This window comes from Vicugna pacos, chromosome 3 (assembly GCF_048564905.1).
Source record: "Vicugna pacos chromosome 3, VicPac4, whole genome shotgun sequence".
Taxonomy (NCBI): domain Eukaryota; kingdom Metazoa; phylum Chordata; class Mammalia; order Artiodactyla; family Camelidae; genus Vicugna; species Vicugna pacos.
In genome coordinates this window covers 19,900,641-19,916,603 of record NC_132989.1, presented here as the reverse complement: position 1 = coordinate 19,916,603, position 15,963 = coordinate 19,900,641, and the positions used below count along the sequence as shown (strand labels likewise).

At 45.2% G+C, this 15,963-nt stretch overlaps 1 protein-coding gene and 1 non-coding gene across 2 annotated transcripts; one reads left to right on the top strand and one right to left on the bottom strand.

Annotated features, from left to right (window-relative positions):
- Positions 1–4,324: 4,324 nt before the first annotated feature.
- On the bottom strand, positions 4,325–4,400 carry TRNAA-UGC (transfer RNA alanine (anticodon UGC)). Its single transcript has one exon. It is a non-coding gene; the product is annotated as a tRNA-Ala (tRNA).
- An 8,771-nt stretch (positions 4,401–13,171) lies between these two features.
- Positions 13,172–15,748, top strand: LOC107033523 (uncharacterized). Its single transcript, XM_072950177.1, is given in 3 exon segments — positions 13,172–13,217; positions 13,265–14,038; positions 14,041–15,748. Coding segments are annotated over 2 exon segments (2,094 nt in total). The 5' UTR covers positions 13,172–13,217; positions 13,265–13,413; the 3' UTR covers positions 15,510–15,748.
- The last annotated feature ends 215 nt before the right edge of the window (positions 15,749–15,963 follow it).

Genomic DNA, 15,963 nt, shown 5'->3' with positions numbered 1-15,963 from the left:
AGCAAAATCCTAATGCCCTCAACAGCAGGGTTTCAGACCTGCAGAAAGAGACTGGCGAGATGAACTCAGTTGAGCCCTGGTACGTTATATCTCTCGCCCAACCAAACCTTGTAAGATACGGGACAATAATGTCCAGTTAGAAGCGTGGACACGACACCAGTCACTGAGTTGCTTTTGTGTCCCTGTTTCCATCCGCATCCATCGGAGTATACTCTTGGCAGCCCTTCCTGGGATGATCCAGGCAGAAAAGCGGTCCAGGGACCCGCGCTGGCATTGGCTCAACCTAGACCCTGTTGCTGGAAAGCAGTCTGTGAATAAGACTTTTTACCCAGAAAAGTGAACTGTTTTCAAGAGCCATATGCTGAGCTCCTTTGAAAAATGGACAATTACCCTTCATTTTTATTCTCAAGGCCACACTGGGTTATTCCCTACTGGGTTTTCTGAAAATGAGAAAATATTGGCTGGCTGTAGGCTTGTTTCTAGGGTTGGTATCAGGTTTTATTGCGTTGTTTATTCCAAGTTGTCTTAACCTCAGTTTGTTACTCAATTTTTAAGGGTATTTTGTTTGCGGGGGAGGGAGGAACAGCAGCAATAAAAGCAGCAGTGACCATATACTGAGCAGTTGGCTTTGCCTGGCTTGTGCCATATGGTTTATGCGTTCATGTGCATGGTCCTTAGAACAAGGGTAGGCGTGATTATTGTCCCCATTAAACAGATGAGAACACTGAGCCTGCGGTAACAGCTAGTATCTTTGAGAGTCATGGCTTTGACTCAAAGCCCTTAAACATGACTCTACCTTCTTGATATGTACCCTTGTATGAGACACTAAAAAATGAGTATGATTTAGTCAGCATAATGCCAGCAAACATGAGACTTACAGAAACCTACGTTCTTTACCCCAAGAAACATGTATTCTAGGGGATGCCAAGACTCACTGACTCAAGACTCAGAAAAATTACAAAATAGTTCATTTTTAACCCAAATTTTTAAGAGCTACAGACAAAGAAGAGAAGCTTCGTGATGGGGGGTACACCGGGGGAGACATCAGGGATTTTAGATGTTTAGGTCATTTTGGATTTTTTAAATCTTGCCAATCATTGAAAGCTAAATGAAGAAAGACAGAATCTATTTATTCTGCTTTCTACAGCCTTTGTTAGGAGCTTGTACAATCTAATGTGCACAACAGATAAATGCTGTCTGGTCCAACTGAGATGATTACACACAACCATGAATTCCCATAGGCTGTTGACTCCCAGAGAAGGAGACAATTACAAGACAAAGCAGATAAAGAGTTCAAGATTCTGGGTTCTGTTTCACCCTGTCTTGAAGTGTGAGGATCCCCAGGGTACACTTTAATCAGTCAGCTTAGAGTTAACAAGAGCAGCTCAGGTACTTTGAATCCTGTTCTTGGGACAGAAAATATTAAAAGAAAAATAATTTGTAGATTCTGTAATGATGTCTGATTCTGAACGGTCTAAGGTGATACCTCATTGTAGTTTTGATCTGCATTTCTCTGATAATTAGCAAAACTGAGTATGTTTTCATGCGCCTGTTGGCCATCTGTATGTCTTCATCAGAGGAACGTCTGCTTAGGTCTTCAGCCCATTTTTGGATTGGGCTTTTGTTGTTGTTGTTATTGAGTTGTATGAGCTATTTCTATATTCTGGAAATTAGTTGTCAGTCCACAAACAATAAATGCTGGAGAAGGGGTGGAGGGAAGGGAACTGTCCTACACTGCTGGTGGGAATTTAATTCAGCCTCTGTGGAAAACAGTATAGAGATTCTTTAAACAACTGAAATTAGATTTACCATACGATCCAGCCACCCCACTCCTGGGCATACATCTGGAGGAGTCTCTAATTCGACAGGACACCTGCACCCCAGTGTTCATAGCAGCACTGTTTACAATAGCCACAACATGGAAGCATCCTACATGTCCACTGACAGATGACTGGATAGGGAAGTTGTGGTGTGTGTATACACACACACACACACACACACACACACACACACACACACATAATACATACAATGGAAAATTACATACAAAAGGATAAAATAATGCCATTTGCAGCAGTATGGATGGACTTGGAGATCATCACACTAAGTGAAGTAAGCCAGAAAGAGAAAGAAAAATATCATATGATATCACCTACATGTGGAATCTAAAAAAAAAAAAGGACACAAATGAACTTATTTACGAAACAGACTCACAGACAGAAAAAAACAGATTTATGGGTACAAGGGTGGGGAAGGGGGTGGGAAGGGATAAATTGGGAGTCCAGGATTTTCAGATACTAACTACTATATACAAAATAGATAAACAGCAGGGTCCTACTGTATAGCACAGGGAACTATATTCAATACCTAGCAGTAAACTATAATGAAAAAGAACGTGAAAATGGATATATATGTATATAGATGAATCACTATGCTGTACACCAGAGACTAACATAACATTGTAAATCGACTACACTTCTACAGAGAAAAAGAAACACAATTTTGTTTACTGATTATGAATTACTTCAAAAAGGGGATACGACTTGCTTATGTGACTCGCAGCACCAGCCCTGCCCGGCCAGCCCCCTCCCTTTGACTTTCCAAACGGCAGCCAAGGACTCTTTTGCAGATTTCAATCCCCTAATGACACTCTCACCACGCAAAAGGCCAAGAGGCACCAACAAAATTGAAGGTGGTGAAGTCAAGCTGCAAAAGCAAACGACAGGGGATGGGCCGAGTTAGGTGGAGCGTGACTTGGCCTCTTTCTCCGCCGGGGAAGTCACAGAACCAGCGGCGAGCGGGTGGCCGAGCCCTGCGCCGGGGGGGCACGCTCCCGCTGCCTCTGGGACTCAGTGCACACGTCTGTGACACGGGCCGCGAGAGGCGCTCGTGCACCGCGCCCCGTGTTCCGGGCCTTCTCCCGGCTGGGGAACAGCTTTGTTTCCAACTGAAGTTCACAGCTGTGGTCCACGCTGTGCCATATGGCTTAGGTGGCATGGCCTCTTGGGAAATGTCTGTGGCGGAGCAAGTGTTGGCTCTGTGTGCAGAGGTGCGACGACTTGGTCATACACGCATCCTGCCACTGAGCTCTTTTTCCATGGGTCTGGGATGATCTATTAAAGACAAGTCTTTGAAGGGACAATTTCCTGGTTCATGTTTTCTCCCTCCAGACCAAGCTCTTAAGAATCTCTGACCTGGCGCTCGAGTGGGTTCATGCTATGGCCTTAAATTCAACAGAAGATCATCACCATCAGCTACTCTGTGAGGCACGCCCCCTGACGGGGGGTTCTGAGATTTGGATGGACAGGTAGGTGACAGTGCACAGATCATCCCACTGACAGGTTCAACCTCATTCAAATGACAAGCGGGACTGGGAGGCAGGGTTTCAAACAATGCCAGGGCATCATGTCACACTTTGGATGAACTTCATGAGGACAGGGACTAAAGCTGTGTGTCCTGGGTGCTGGCAAACTATGGCTCATGGGCCCAGTCATCTGGTTTCTTGTGGCCCTGCATTAAGAATGACTTTACATTTTAAATGGGTACATTTTATGCGGGCATAGAGGTTCCTACAATATCCTTGATTTTACTTCTAGGCCTGCAAAGCCTAAAATTTCACTTTTTGACCCTTGAAGAAAAAGTTTGCTGAACCCCTGGTGTAAATCATTTTAACTTCCAAGTCTAACACAGTGTCTGACGTGGGCATTAGATAGAACTGAATATTTGTTGGACTGAATTATCCAGAAATAACAGTATTGACTGTGGTTCAAGGCGTTGGTCCATGGGCCCCATCTGGTCCGTGCACCCTACCTTGGCCAGTGACCACCTTGGCCCAGTGATCTACAGGGACATTTTCTAGGGGTTTCTGGGCAAGAGCTTTCAGATGGAATCATGGTGCGTGAACGAGAGGCCTGGAACTTCTGCAGATGAAGCCAACAAGAGGGGGATGGAGCCAAGAGGATCCCAGGGAAATGGTGCTCTTAGGATGAGCAAGTGTCTGTCTCTGGCCGTCCTGCCAAATGAACTAAGAGGTCTCCACAAGTTAGTAACTATTACTTGCTTCTGCGGCAGTCACTGGGTAATTGTGTTACAGACTTTATCTCATTTTATCTTTAAAACAGCCTGTGAAGAAAGTATACCTCTACTTACATGTAAGAAAAGTGAAGCACAAATTTTTTTAAAACAAGCTTATAGATAGTAAGTGGCAGAGCGATGATCCACACTCTGTTTCTACCTCAAAGTCAATTCATTCTCTACTCTTTGTTTTTTTTGGGGGGGGGGCAGTAATTAGGTAAGTTGTTTGCCTCTCTGTCTATTTATTTAATGGAGGTACTGGGGATCGAACCCAGGACCTCGTGCATGCAAAGCGCGAGCTCTACCACTGAGCTAGACCCTGCCCCAAAATTCTATACCTTCCTCTCCAATTCACTACTCTTAATCACTATTCTTTATTGTGACTTTCAACTACATACAACTGCATTGCATGTGCCACTATACAACATGAATAGCAGGAAAGGCCCTCTTTTTTCAACAATCTGCATTTATAAGAGAGGCCAGAAACCCAAACGTTTTTTTCAGTGTTCTTACTCATGAGCCTGCGGTATTAAAATGATCTTCGTTTATCCTACACAGAATCTTTGTATTTCTTCGGTTTTTAAACATAAAGATAAAAGAATTACCAATAGGTGCAGGTGGAGTCACACAGCTCTGAAGGTGTTCCACATCTTTATGCTTCTTGGTACACTGTGAAAAGTTTTACGAGCATATTAAATCACTTGGACACACACACCTTCCCAAGATGAAAAATAATGCTATTTTAAGACTTTTTATTAAAAACAATTGTCCCTTTAAAAAGGGACAGACTGTAAAAAGTCTGTTTCTGTGTATTTATTATATTGAATATTACAGTTGCTTTGTTTTCTTGTGTACACACAAACAAGAAGTGTCACGTTGTCACGTTAGTTCCGGGGAGACTCTTTGGCACTGGCATTGTGAATAAGCCCTTTCAGGCCAGGAGACTGGTGTTTGGTAATTTACTACTGAAGGAGACACCGAGTGGCATTCTAGGGATGAAAGGGGCGTTTTATCCCTGAGAGAATCTGGCTGAGCCAACTCATCCTGGAAACTACTGGAAGGAGGGTGAAAAAAAAAATGGCTGTCACATCAGAGTGACTGCTCAGTGACACCCAGCACCAAATGCTTTGACTCTGTGCAGACTTCATTCGGGAGGAACGAGCGGATCAGAAGTCTGCTAACCAGAGACAGAATTTGCCTTTTGTTTTTGCGTTTGAATGAAACGTTCATAGCTAAATGGTCCTGAAATGTCATCTGGCATCTCTCTGGATGGCTCTCGGGAGAATTGGTGGTTTTCCCCCAGTTCTCAGAGCCCAGTGCTTCCCATCCCAGAACTGTTCTGTGTTAGACAAAATTTTGCCAAGTACAAAATCAGCACTGTTTGGAATACATTAACCTTAAGAACTGAATAAATCAGTCAATAGCATTTATCTGTTGCCCACTGTGTTCAGTCCTAAGGGGGGGGGGGGTGGTGGTTGGAAAGTCACAATTAAAAGAGAACACGTGAGTGGTAGATGTGGAACATTTTCACAAGTGAAAATGTCAACTATCAAATTTTAGAGTCTAAAGAGAATTTGGAAAATCGCTTTCCAAGTTATTTTCTAGGGAACATAGCTCTGTGAGATATGACTAAGTGTTCTGGGGTCAAATAAGTTTAAAGAGTGCCATGGTAATAGATTTCTTCACGCATGACCCCATGGTGCCTTTAACATGCTAATGTGCACGGCAAGTCTCCAAGTGTGGACCCTTAACTGTCAGCCTTGGCTGACTGTTTGGACCAGATTTGGGAAAACATTGCCTAGAAATTATTAGTTGGCTTTCGTCACTTTATAAATGAAGAAAATGAGGAAAAGATATTTATCCAAGATCTCACAGCTAATTATTGGCAGGACCAGGAGCAGGACTTCGCTTTTTCATTTTGAATCTAGTGTTTTCCAACCGAGGCTGCTGTCCAATCCTAGTCTCATTAAACACGTATTTGACGGATTGCTCCTCATCCCGCTAAATCGGTTTGTTGCATTATATAATCACAGGTTAGAAGGGAAGAAGGCCAGGGATTGAGGGGATAATGGCCTTGAACCTCCCTCTGCTGCCTGGGACTAGTTTCCAAGCTCACTTACGCTCTTTCAGCCTGCGTTTCCGCCTCTGCCAAACGGGAACAACAACACCTGTCTGGCTGAACTGCTGAAGCGTCTAATGGAGACGCTGGTGGTGGCCAGATTATCTAGAATTTTAGGAGCTCTGGCTAGGAGGTCAACCTCATTCCAAAGGCAGTGGAATTCACGGGAGGAATTAAGAAGATCAAGGTGAGGAGTTTGGCCAGATTGGAAGCTCATTGAGGAAAAAGCATGTTCTCTCTTTCCTCACAGTCCCTGCCCCAACACATCGTACTGAATAGATACTTAATTCGCAGTAAATGGAAATACCAGTTTTCTCACGCTGCACACACAAAACTACAAACATGGTGCTAGAGAAGATACCATCAATGTTTTTTGTATATTACGAAAAATGTATTTTGACTAGTTAGACTCCCCTCTTTCCAGTTCTCTTTGGTATTAGAAAAGGAAGCAGAATCATATTGAAAAATAATTTGGGTGCTTAACTAGCCGGGCCCAGGAGGGTAATTTATAGTACTTAATAGTGTAGTTAAAACTAATTCCATTTTCCTAAGATGGATTGCTTCTCCAGTGCCCTAGAGGGTTATCCATTCCATAGACTTTTTACTCAGAAGCATCAGCTTCCCCAGGGCTGGATATAGAGCTGCTTTGTTACCTCATTAGAAGGACGGGGTAAATAAATTTATTTGTCAGGAATTTTGCAGGGTCATTAACTTCACCCTGCCCTTCAGAATAAATACGCCAGCTTTAATTTTTCATGCGAATGGTTCACCTACCTCCCAAAGTCCCTGTGGCCCTTTTGGGGAGACGAATGTCATAAATCAAAACTAGCTTGGCCCTGGATAATCCCAAAGAGCTGGGAAGTGCAGATAAAGAGGAAAGGCACTGAAGAGGGACCTTCGTTTACTTTTGTTTGCCTTCAGCACAGTTTCCACAGGCAGTCATAACCAATGACAGCTAGAAACGATAATGACCCTACAACTGCTCTGAAGCTTCCAAAATACTCTTACAAATAAAAACAAATGATGCAATACGGACAGTAAGCCTTTGGGGAAACTAACCATAAAGGACACTGAAGTGCACGCAGACACACACAGCTCTGCCCCGCCAAGAACACATTCCTTTTGAAAACTGAATGAGGCTTCTCACACTTCAGCAAGCCAGCTGTTAGCAGCAGACCTCAGCGCTGCGAGACGCTCTGTTGTTTAACCACAGTCTCATTGTCCCTTCAAGACATCCTGAGCTGTTCGCAACATCTGTGAGATGTGCCACATTGAGCATAACAAAGGGGAAATACACACGCTCCTGCAAACAACATTATTAAAAATAAGTATACAACACAGTGGCTTGCCTCGTTCTAATTAAAGGGAAAAATGGGAACAAGAAAGTAATATATTTTTTCTTTTTTTTAAGTTTCAATGATTTGACCTAACTGATGTATTTGTGTAATATTGTTAATACTCTAATTAAAGTTATGCTAAATAGCCAAACACTAAAGTGTCAAGGAAAATGCCACAGAACAATTTGATATGGAGAAGAGAAGCTTAATTAAAAGTGACTTAATTTCCATCCTCGGGGAGCATAAATGCCAGAAGCAATGGCATCGGGAATGAGTATGCTTTCAGATTTAAAAAACTCATGTTTGTTAAAGAGGATTTAGGTTATGATAATATGACAGAATAGTAGATTAAAAAAAAACTTGACTGTTTTCTTGGGGTAGTAAATGTTTGCATAAAATTGAATTTATGCTGGATTATGCTAGCCATTAATACTTTTCATAAAGCAACTAAATTCGCACTGGCCTTGTGGATCTCATACCTTTGAGTCCCCTTAGCCACTACAGCAGACAGACTCTAAGGTGACTCACAGGACTCCTGTCTCTGAGTGTTCATGCCACAGCATAATCTCTTCCCATTGAGTGTGCACAGAAACTATGACTTCTAACCAATAAAATACGGTAAAGATTACAGAATGTAAGTGATTGCAGTTCCTATGATTGTAATGTCTGTCTTGCAAGGAGTTCTCTCTCTTGCTGGCCTTGAAGAAGCAAGTTGCCCTATGTCGTGAGCTGCTGGTGGAGAGGGTCATGTGGCAAGGAACTGAGGGAAATTTCCAGCTGATGGCCAGCAGGACACTGAGACCCTCAATCTGACAGCCTGCAAGAAATTGGATTCTGTCAACAACCATGTGAGCTTGGAGGTGGGTCATTCCCCCCTTGAACCCCTGATGAGACTGCAGCCCTGGTCATTACTGTGATTGTCATTATCTGGATTGCAGCCTTGCAGGTGACCCGCTTAAGCCTCAGATCTTTTCTAATGCCCTGGCATGGAGCATCCATGGGAAGCCACTCTGCACTCACAAAAGCACAACCCCAAACTATAGGGGGCTTAATGCCTGTAGAGCCACCATTGAACAATGGGCAATGGAGAATAAGGGTACATCCTTCTCCTCTTTCTCCTTAGGAAGTGCATTTATAAAGCTCCTCAAGAGGTCTACTGGAATGGAACACTGGATGTCCATAGCAGGTGCCAACTTGACAAAGCTTCCTTGCATTGGCCTTTCCTATTCTCTTGTTTCAATCTTACCCCTTATCCACAGAAACCATGAAAGAGTAAATACGTACTGTTTTAAGCTGCGAAATTTGTGGTAGTACTGTAAAGAGCAAGAGATAACTAATACTCCTAACTAATTCTTTAATGACCCATACATAGCTCTGGGGGAAAAAGAATGAACCAGTATATGTATGGCAGCCAATCATAAGCTATCTTTATGGGAAACCAGGCTGGTCCACACCACATCATTCATCAGTGCTATACGGATATAAGCATCCTTCCTCTTCACCCCTCAAAGCTGTATTCTGTCCTTTGGTTAGTAAGCATAATCAGTCAAGCTGATTGCAATCTCTCCAACCAAAAGTATATTCTTGTATCATACAACATAGTCTCGAAAATGTAAGCTTTAGTCAAAAACCAGAAAAAAACATTTCTGATCTGACACTCATTAATTTTATATTTTAAAATAGTAGAAGCCATCTGTGAGAGTGTGCTCTTACTGCTGTCTCTGTGTTTCTCTGTATTAAGCTGTATGTTAGAATAAAACACCCGAATGGTTTATCTCGTGCCGTCTAATACGCACTTGGGCTGATGTAGGGACTCAGCTCCCACAAGGAGGGCAAAGAACCAAGAACTGGCTGGACTTTCTATTCACAGAGTATCTTCGGCACGAGATTCCTCTGCACCTAATCCCACTGACCCCTGAGGACCACTGATGTCTCTCATTGGGGCCGGGGGCGAGGGGGGATCCTACCCAGGGAAACGGGGGCAGCAGGAGATTGAGGAGGCTGGTGAGGTAGCTCACTTCTGGTTGCCTCTTCAAGTCTCCCTGGTGGGAAGGGGGTGGCAACAGAGCCTGCCCGGGCTTCTTTCCTTTGTCGTGTTGACTAGGCAGGAACAGATGCTTAAATGGCAGAAACATACGAACGTGGGTGTTGAAGTGAGGGAATAAGGCATGAGAAAAAGAGCAATTGCAAGTGGCAGATCTGGGACCCAGAAGCTGGTTGTTAGAGTCAGCACTAGACGAAGTTCTAAGAAGTCCCACTCATCGGTTTCCTAATGATGTGGCCATTCCAGTATAGAGGCCAACGACTACTTGCCAGGAATCAGGCTGGGTGTTGGAGATCAACGGTATGTAAGAAAGACGTGGTCCCTGTTTGAAAAGTATTGGTGACCAATAGAACAGTACATGCAAAGACCCAGAGGAATCTGCTGAGCTGTGGGACCAGGCCAGGGCCACTGAAAGGGGTGGGAGGAAGAGAGATCAGACAGAACTCGGAAGCCAAGGCAAGGATGCTTGAGGAAGTACAGTTTGTAAGCAGCTCCCCTGACTTTTTCTTTCGTATTTCACATTGCCGTCCTACTGCTGGAACCCTTGTATTTTGCTTTTATCAAGTGATCCTGTGCCCTTGGCTCTGATGCTCTGAAGAAGCCCAGCCTGCCTTGGCACTCTCCAGACCTCTTCTATCCCATTAAAGCATATTCGGGGGCCACAGAGCATAGTAATAAAAACGCTGACCCTGGTGTCAGATAGTCCTGGCTTAACACTTCATTTCCACCACTTCAAGTCCAGTGACCATGGGTAAATCGTCCATCCTTTCTAAGAGCACCTCATAAGGTTGTTGAGAGCATTTTGAGCTTGGAGGCTGGAAGACAGTGTGTGCTGAATAAGTGATAGTCACTATTATTTTCTGCCACTGGAATGCTATACTTACTCATCAGCTAATGATGATAAACTAGGATGCAATAATGTGTTAAAGGAAGACTTTATAAATACTCTTGGGAGGAGCATTTAAAAGTGCCTAAGCCCGGAGTGGTGGTTCTCTAATGCCAGGGATGTCGAATGGTAGAGCAGGCCAGCGGGAGAAAGAGTTCTGATCTTTCGATGTGGACTGTGGACCAGGCAACATGCTAAGCATCTTGCAGTTCTACTCGAATTGAATTCCCACAACAAGTGTGTAAGGCGGCATTCCCAGTACTTCCTTTCTCCAGGTGAGACAACTGAGGTTTGGCGGCTTGTGTCCCTGGGCAAGGCACGTGACTGTCACTGTCAGCAGGGATATTTATCTACACTCTTCCCAAATGAGGTGGCCAGGGTGAGAGATCCCCTTGAATTATGCTCATGGTACCTGCACACATGTGCACTATGGGCCAGCCAAACAGGGCCCATGGATCCCGCTGGAAGTTTCCTTTTTGTTTTTGGAGAGTAACTACCAGCCCCAGGCTCTCCTTGAAATGTAATGCAGTGGACGGTTTTTCTGGGTCCACCGTGTGGCCAGCTTCCCAGCATCCCAGCCTCTGCTTCTTCACCACCCTGGCCCAACTGCCCCCAAGCCATCGTTTGGACCCCAGAAATGTTTGCCTGGTCAGTGCTAAGAATCGAAGTAGTCTTGAATTTAACACACAGAATTTGAAAAATGTTACCCATGGCTCCCAAACAAAACCAAAACTAAACTTTAAAAAAGAAAAAAAACAACAACTAGTTTCCCGAGGCTCATTCCACCTGGGAAGGCATATAGGAAAGTGGATGAACAAAGCCATTTCATCTTGATTTCAGGCACAGACAGCAAAATCAACAAAGAGGAACAGAGGACTGCGATGTCCCCAGTGTAATGGCCTTCGGCATGGTGCTGGTAGAGAAAGGAGAGGCATATTTTAGAACCCAGATGAGTTGCTGGTCACAAAATAATGATTCCACGTGGATGAACAAATCTGAAAGTCAGTGAAGATTTCAGGGGCAAAACAAACAAACAACAAACAAAAAGATTTTCCTGTGTTCTTCCAAGACTGCCAGTGAATTCAGGGGAAGAAGGAAGAAAAACAACGGAGACTCCTGGAGGGGACAGAGACAGCCAGGGGAGAGGGGAAAGGAGAGGCGGAGAAAGAAGATGAATTACAAAGATGCTCATTCAGCCCACAGGCATTTAGAAGCCATAGAGGGCCGATGGTTCAGTGCTTGGCTAGATGGCGGACTGGGTCTTAGACTCTACTCCTCAGTCTGTAAAATGGGGATAACGTGGGGATATTAATAGTATTTACCTTTTCAGGGAGTTGGATACGCCCTTAGTTTCCTGTCTGACCCACAGAGCCCCTAGCTGTTACTGTTAATACTTGTAATATTATTTACTTGTTCACTATTTGCGAGGTACTTGAGAGGCGGGCACGGAGGCGACAGAGACAAGAACCCAGCTGTGACCTTACAATCGAGTGGAGGAGTTAAGGGGAGTGCACTCATTCTGTCTTTGCATTTTTAAGTATCGTAAGTTACAAAGAATTACGGGATTCAAGAAAGTTGCTTAAATTAACAGGGTCAAAGAAATGCTCAAAGGCATTGCTGTTTTACGTCCAGATAGCAATACTGGACACAGACTGATGAACTGCCTTCCAGGGCCAGGAGGTCAGAGAGAGGACAGAAGGTGGCAGAAAGGAGAAACTGACACACATAACTCTCTACCTTTTGGTCGCCTTCCTTTATTATGCAGATTTAGACACACACTCTTGCTTTGCTTCTGGCGCTAATTCAGGGTGGAGATAATTAAGTGCATGGATTGAGGATGACAAAAGTTGTCTGTTTCATGTCTCGCGTATCAGGTTTCTAAGCCACAACAAGTGGTCCGGGCAAACAGATCTTCACCATACACTGCATTCCTCTGCATTAGTGCTCAAGTGCAATTTGGAAATGCTATTCCAATTATGGAAGATTGTGGCTGGCCTGGAGGTGATCCTTTTCTGGGCCCAACTTCTCAGCTTTTTATGACAGGAGCAGCAACCTGAACCTTCAGGAGGAATCAGACGTTGCTGTGAAGGTTGTTAAAGCTCAAATACGCAACGGGGGCTCTTGCTGAGAGAAGCTGGTTAGCTCAGCAGTCCATATAAACTACAGGAGGCTTTTCAACCTCATCCTCTCCCTCCCAGCGCACGGGGAACCCAGCCCACTCCTCTGCCAGTGTTCCAGGACATGTGCACCCCTGCTGTCCACACACGGGGAGCCCCGGCTTTCCCATCACCTCCAGCTCTGTTGCTGTGATCATGGCATCTTCAAACAGAAGGCAGCACAGCCTGTCCGGGCAGGAGGAAGACTGAAACCAAAACTCAGTACTGCCGGCCATCGGAAAACATCCCTGGGTGGTGCCAGGTACAGATGAGGAACGTTCTGCCTTTTTCTGTACACTCCCAGCTGCTACATGTTAGTAACAGTTAAGCAAAGGACAAAATTCAGAGCTCTGTTTTCCCATTACTTGTATAGGCTGCATCACTGTTAAAATCTCTGAAGGTAAAATTGTGACCCTTTCCTAATTTACCTGGGCTACTTCAAGTCTACCTGGGGGAAATCCTTTCCACAGACAAACTGCCACAGCCTTTTAAGGGTTTTGCAGGCTATATTGGTTAAGAATCTGAGACTGGGCAGAAATGCTTCGGACCCTCGTTGGCCACCGTAGGGCGGTGATGGGGGAAGCGGACCAAGTTCAGCGAAGTAAGTTCAGGCGCCGGCCAGTAGCGAAGGTCCCTGGAAGTAGTCAGGTCACTAGAAGTTGTGGAATATGGTTTTCTGTGCTGTACAGTAGAAACCTGTCATTTATCCCACACATAATCGTTAGCATCTGCAGATCTCCAGCTCCTGCATTTTGGAGGTCTCCCGGTTTGCAGCCATTTCCCAAAGTTGGAAGAAAATGATCCAAGCCCAGGAATCCCTGACATATGACGATGTGGCTATGAAGTTCACGTGGGAGGAGTGGCAGCTCCTGGCCCCGGATCAGAAGGCCCTGTACCGGGACGTGATGCTGGAGAACTACAGCCACCTGGTGTCCGTGGGGTATCAAGCCAGCAAACAAGACACGCTCTCCAGGTTGGAACGAGGGGAAGAGTTGTGGACCATAGAAGCTGAAATCCACCGTCGTGTCCATGCAGAAATCAGGAATGTGGATGACTCTCCACAGCCTCACTTGCAAAATCAAAGCACTCAAAAGAGTGGGGAACTCGGCTGTGAACTTAAGACGCCTGCAGATGTCGTTGATCCGAGCAAAAGTCATTTACTGCTAAAGCAAAATCATGGTGTGTTTGACCCAAGGGAAACACTTTTAAAATCAAATTCAAATTTTGAAGACCAGAACAGAAGCTGTCAATTAAAGAACTCTGCTGAGTTTCATGGAGACAGGAAATCCCTTCTCCATGCTAACCATGAGCAGTCTTGTCCTGAAACTAAATTTTCCGTAAGTGCCAAACCCACTGACAATACATCCCAGGCCACTAAGCAACAGAGAATTCACAACACAGAGAAGGCCCACGTGTGCAGTGAATCAAGACGTCTCAGCTCTTTGATCATCAGAGACGTCATCCTGGAGAGAAACCCCACGGATGCAGCCTGTGTGGGAGAGCCTTCTCCAGGGAGTCCAGGCTCCCTGAACAGCAGAGAATGCATGCAGGACCGAAGCATTATGAGTGCGCCGAGTGTGAGAAGACCTTCACGAAGTCGCAGTTCAGCATACATCAGAAAACTCACGTGGGAGAGAAGCCTTACACCTATAGTGACTGTGGGAAAGCCTTCATCAAGAAGTGCCGGCTCATTTATCACCAGCCAACTCACACAGGAGAGAAGCCCCACGGGGGCGATCTGTGCGGGAAAGCCTTCTCCACAAAGTTCAGTCTCACCACACATCAGAAAACGCACACAGGAGAGAAGCCTTACATATGCAGCGAGTGTGGAAAGGGCTTCATTGAGAAGCGGCGTCTTGCGGCACATCATCGAACGCACACAGGCGAGAAACCCTTTAAAGGCAGTGAATGTGGGAAAAGTTTCACCTTGAAGAACAGCCTTTTCACCCATCAGCACAGCCACAGAGAAGAGAAGCTGTACACGTGCAGTGAGTGTGGGAAAGGCTTTTCCATGAAGCACCGTCTGGTCATCCATCAGCGAACTCACACCGGAGAGAAACCGTATACAGGCAGCGAGTGTGGAAAAGGCTTCCCCTTGAAGAGCCCTCTCATCAGGCACCAGCGGACACACACGGGAGAGAAGCCGTATGTGTGTAGTGAATGCGGAAAAGGCTTCACCATGAAGCGCGACCTCATCGTACATCAGCGGACGCACACGGCCGAGAAGCCCTACGCGTGCAGTGACTGTGGGAAAGGCTTCACCGTGAAGAGCCGCCTGATTGTGCACCAGCGAACCCACACGGGCGAGAAACCCTATATATGCAGTGAGTGTGGGAAAGGCTTCACGGAGAAGAGCCATCTCAACGTACATCGGCGCACTCACACTGGAGAGAGACCCTACGTGTGCAATGAATGTGGCAAAGGCTTAACTGGGAAAAGCATGCTGATTGCACATCTGCGAACTCATACGGGAGAGAAACCATATATATGTAATGAATGTGGGAAGGGCTTCACCATGAAGAGCACCCTAGGTATCCATCAGCAAACTCACACTGGAGAGGAGCCATACAAGTGTGACGCATGCGGTAAAGCCTTTAGGAAGAAGACGTGCCTCATACAGCATCAGAGGTTCCACAAGGGAAGGACTTCCTTCGAATGCACTGAATGTGGGAAATTCTCTTTGCGCAAAAATGACCTCATTACCCATCAGAGGATTCACACAGGAGAGAAGCCGTATGAGTGCAGCGCGTGTGGGAAAGCCTTCACTACAAAGTCGGGGCTCAATGTTCATCAAAGGAAACACACAGGAGAGAGGCCCTATGGATGCAGCGAATGTGGGAAGGCTTTTGCCCACCTGTCAATCCTTGTTAAGCATAAGAGGACTCACAGGTAGTCACTTCAGGACCCAGTTGTAGACCCTCAAGATAATAGTATTCAGTGGAGAAGAGCAATGTGGTATTTATCTTTAGTGATCAATTACCTCGTATTTTATGTTGATGGGAGAATTTACAATATGACTCACATACAGTCGGCCTTGAGAGTATTTTTAGGACATCCTTATGTCTACAAAGTGTATTCTAAGCTAAAGCCTGTGAATGTGAAAGACTTAGGAAAGCCTTCGGTGGGAATAGACCCTTTTGTACGTGATCATCATAGATCATGAATGAATGAGCATTTCTAACATAATCGTGGGAATGCCTTTGCCCGCAAGTGAGACCTCAACAGGCGTCAGTTAACTGTAGCAAAATACCTTCTCGGGTGATAACTCTGGCAGGGTTTGCAGTAATATATTTTGCCTCATCCGTTGCCAGGAAATCCAAACAAAAGTAACTTACAAACACATTCAA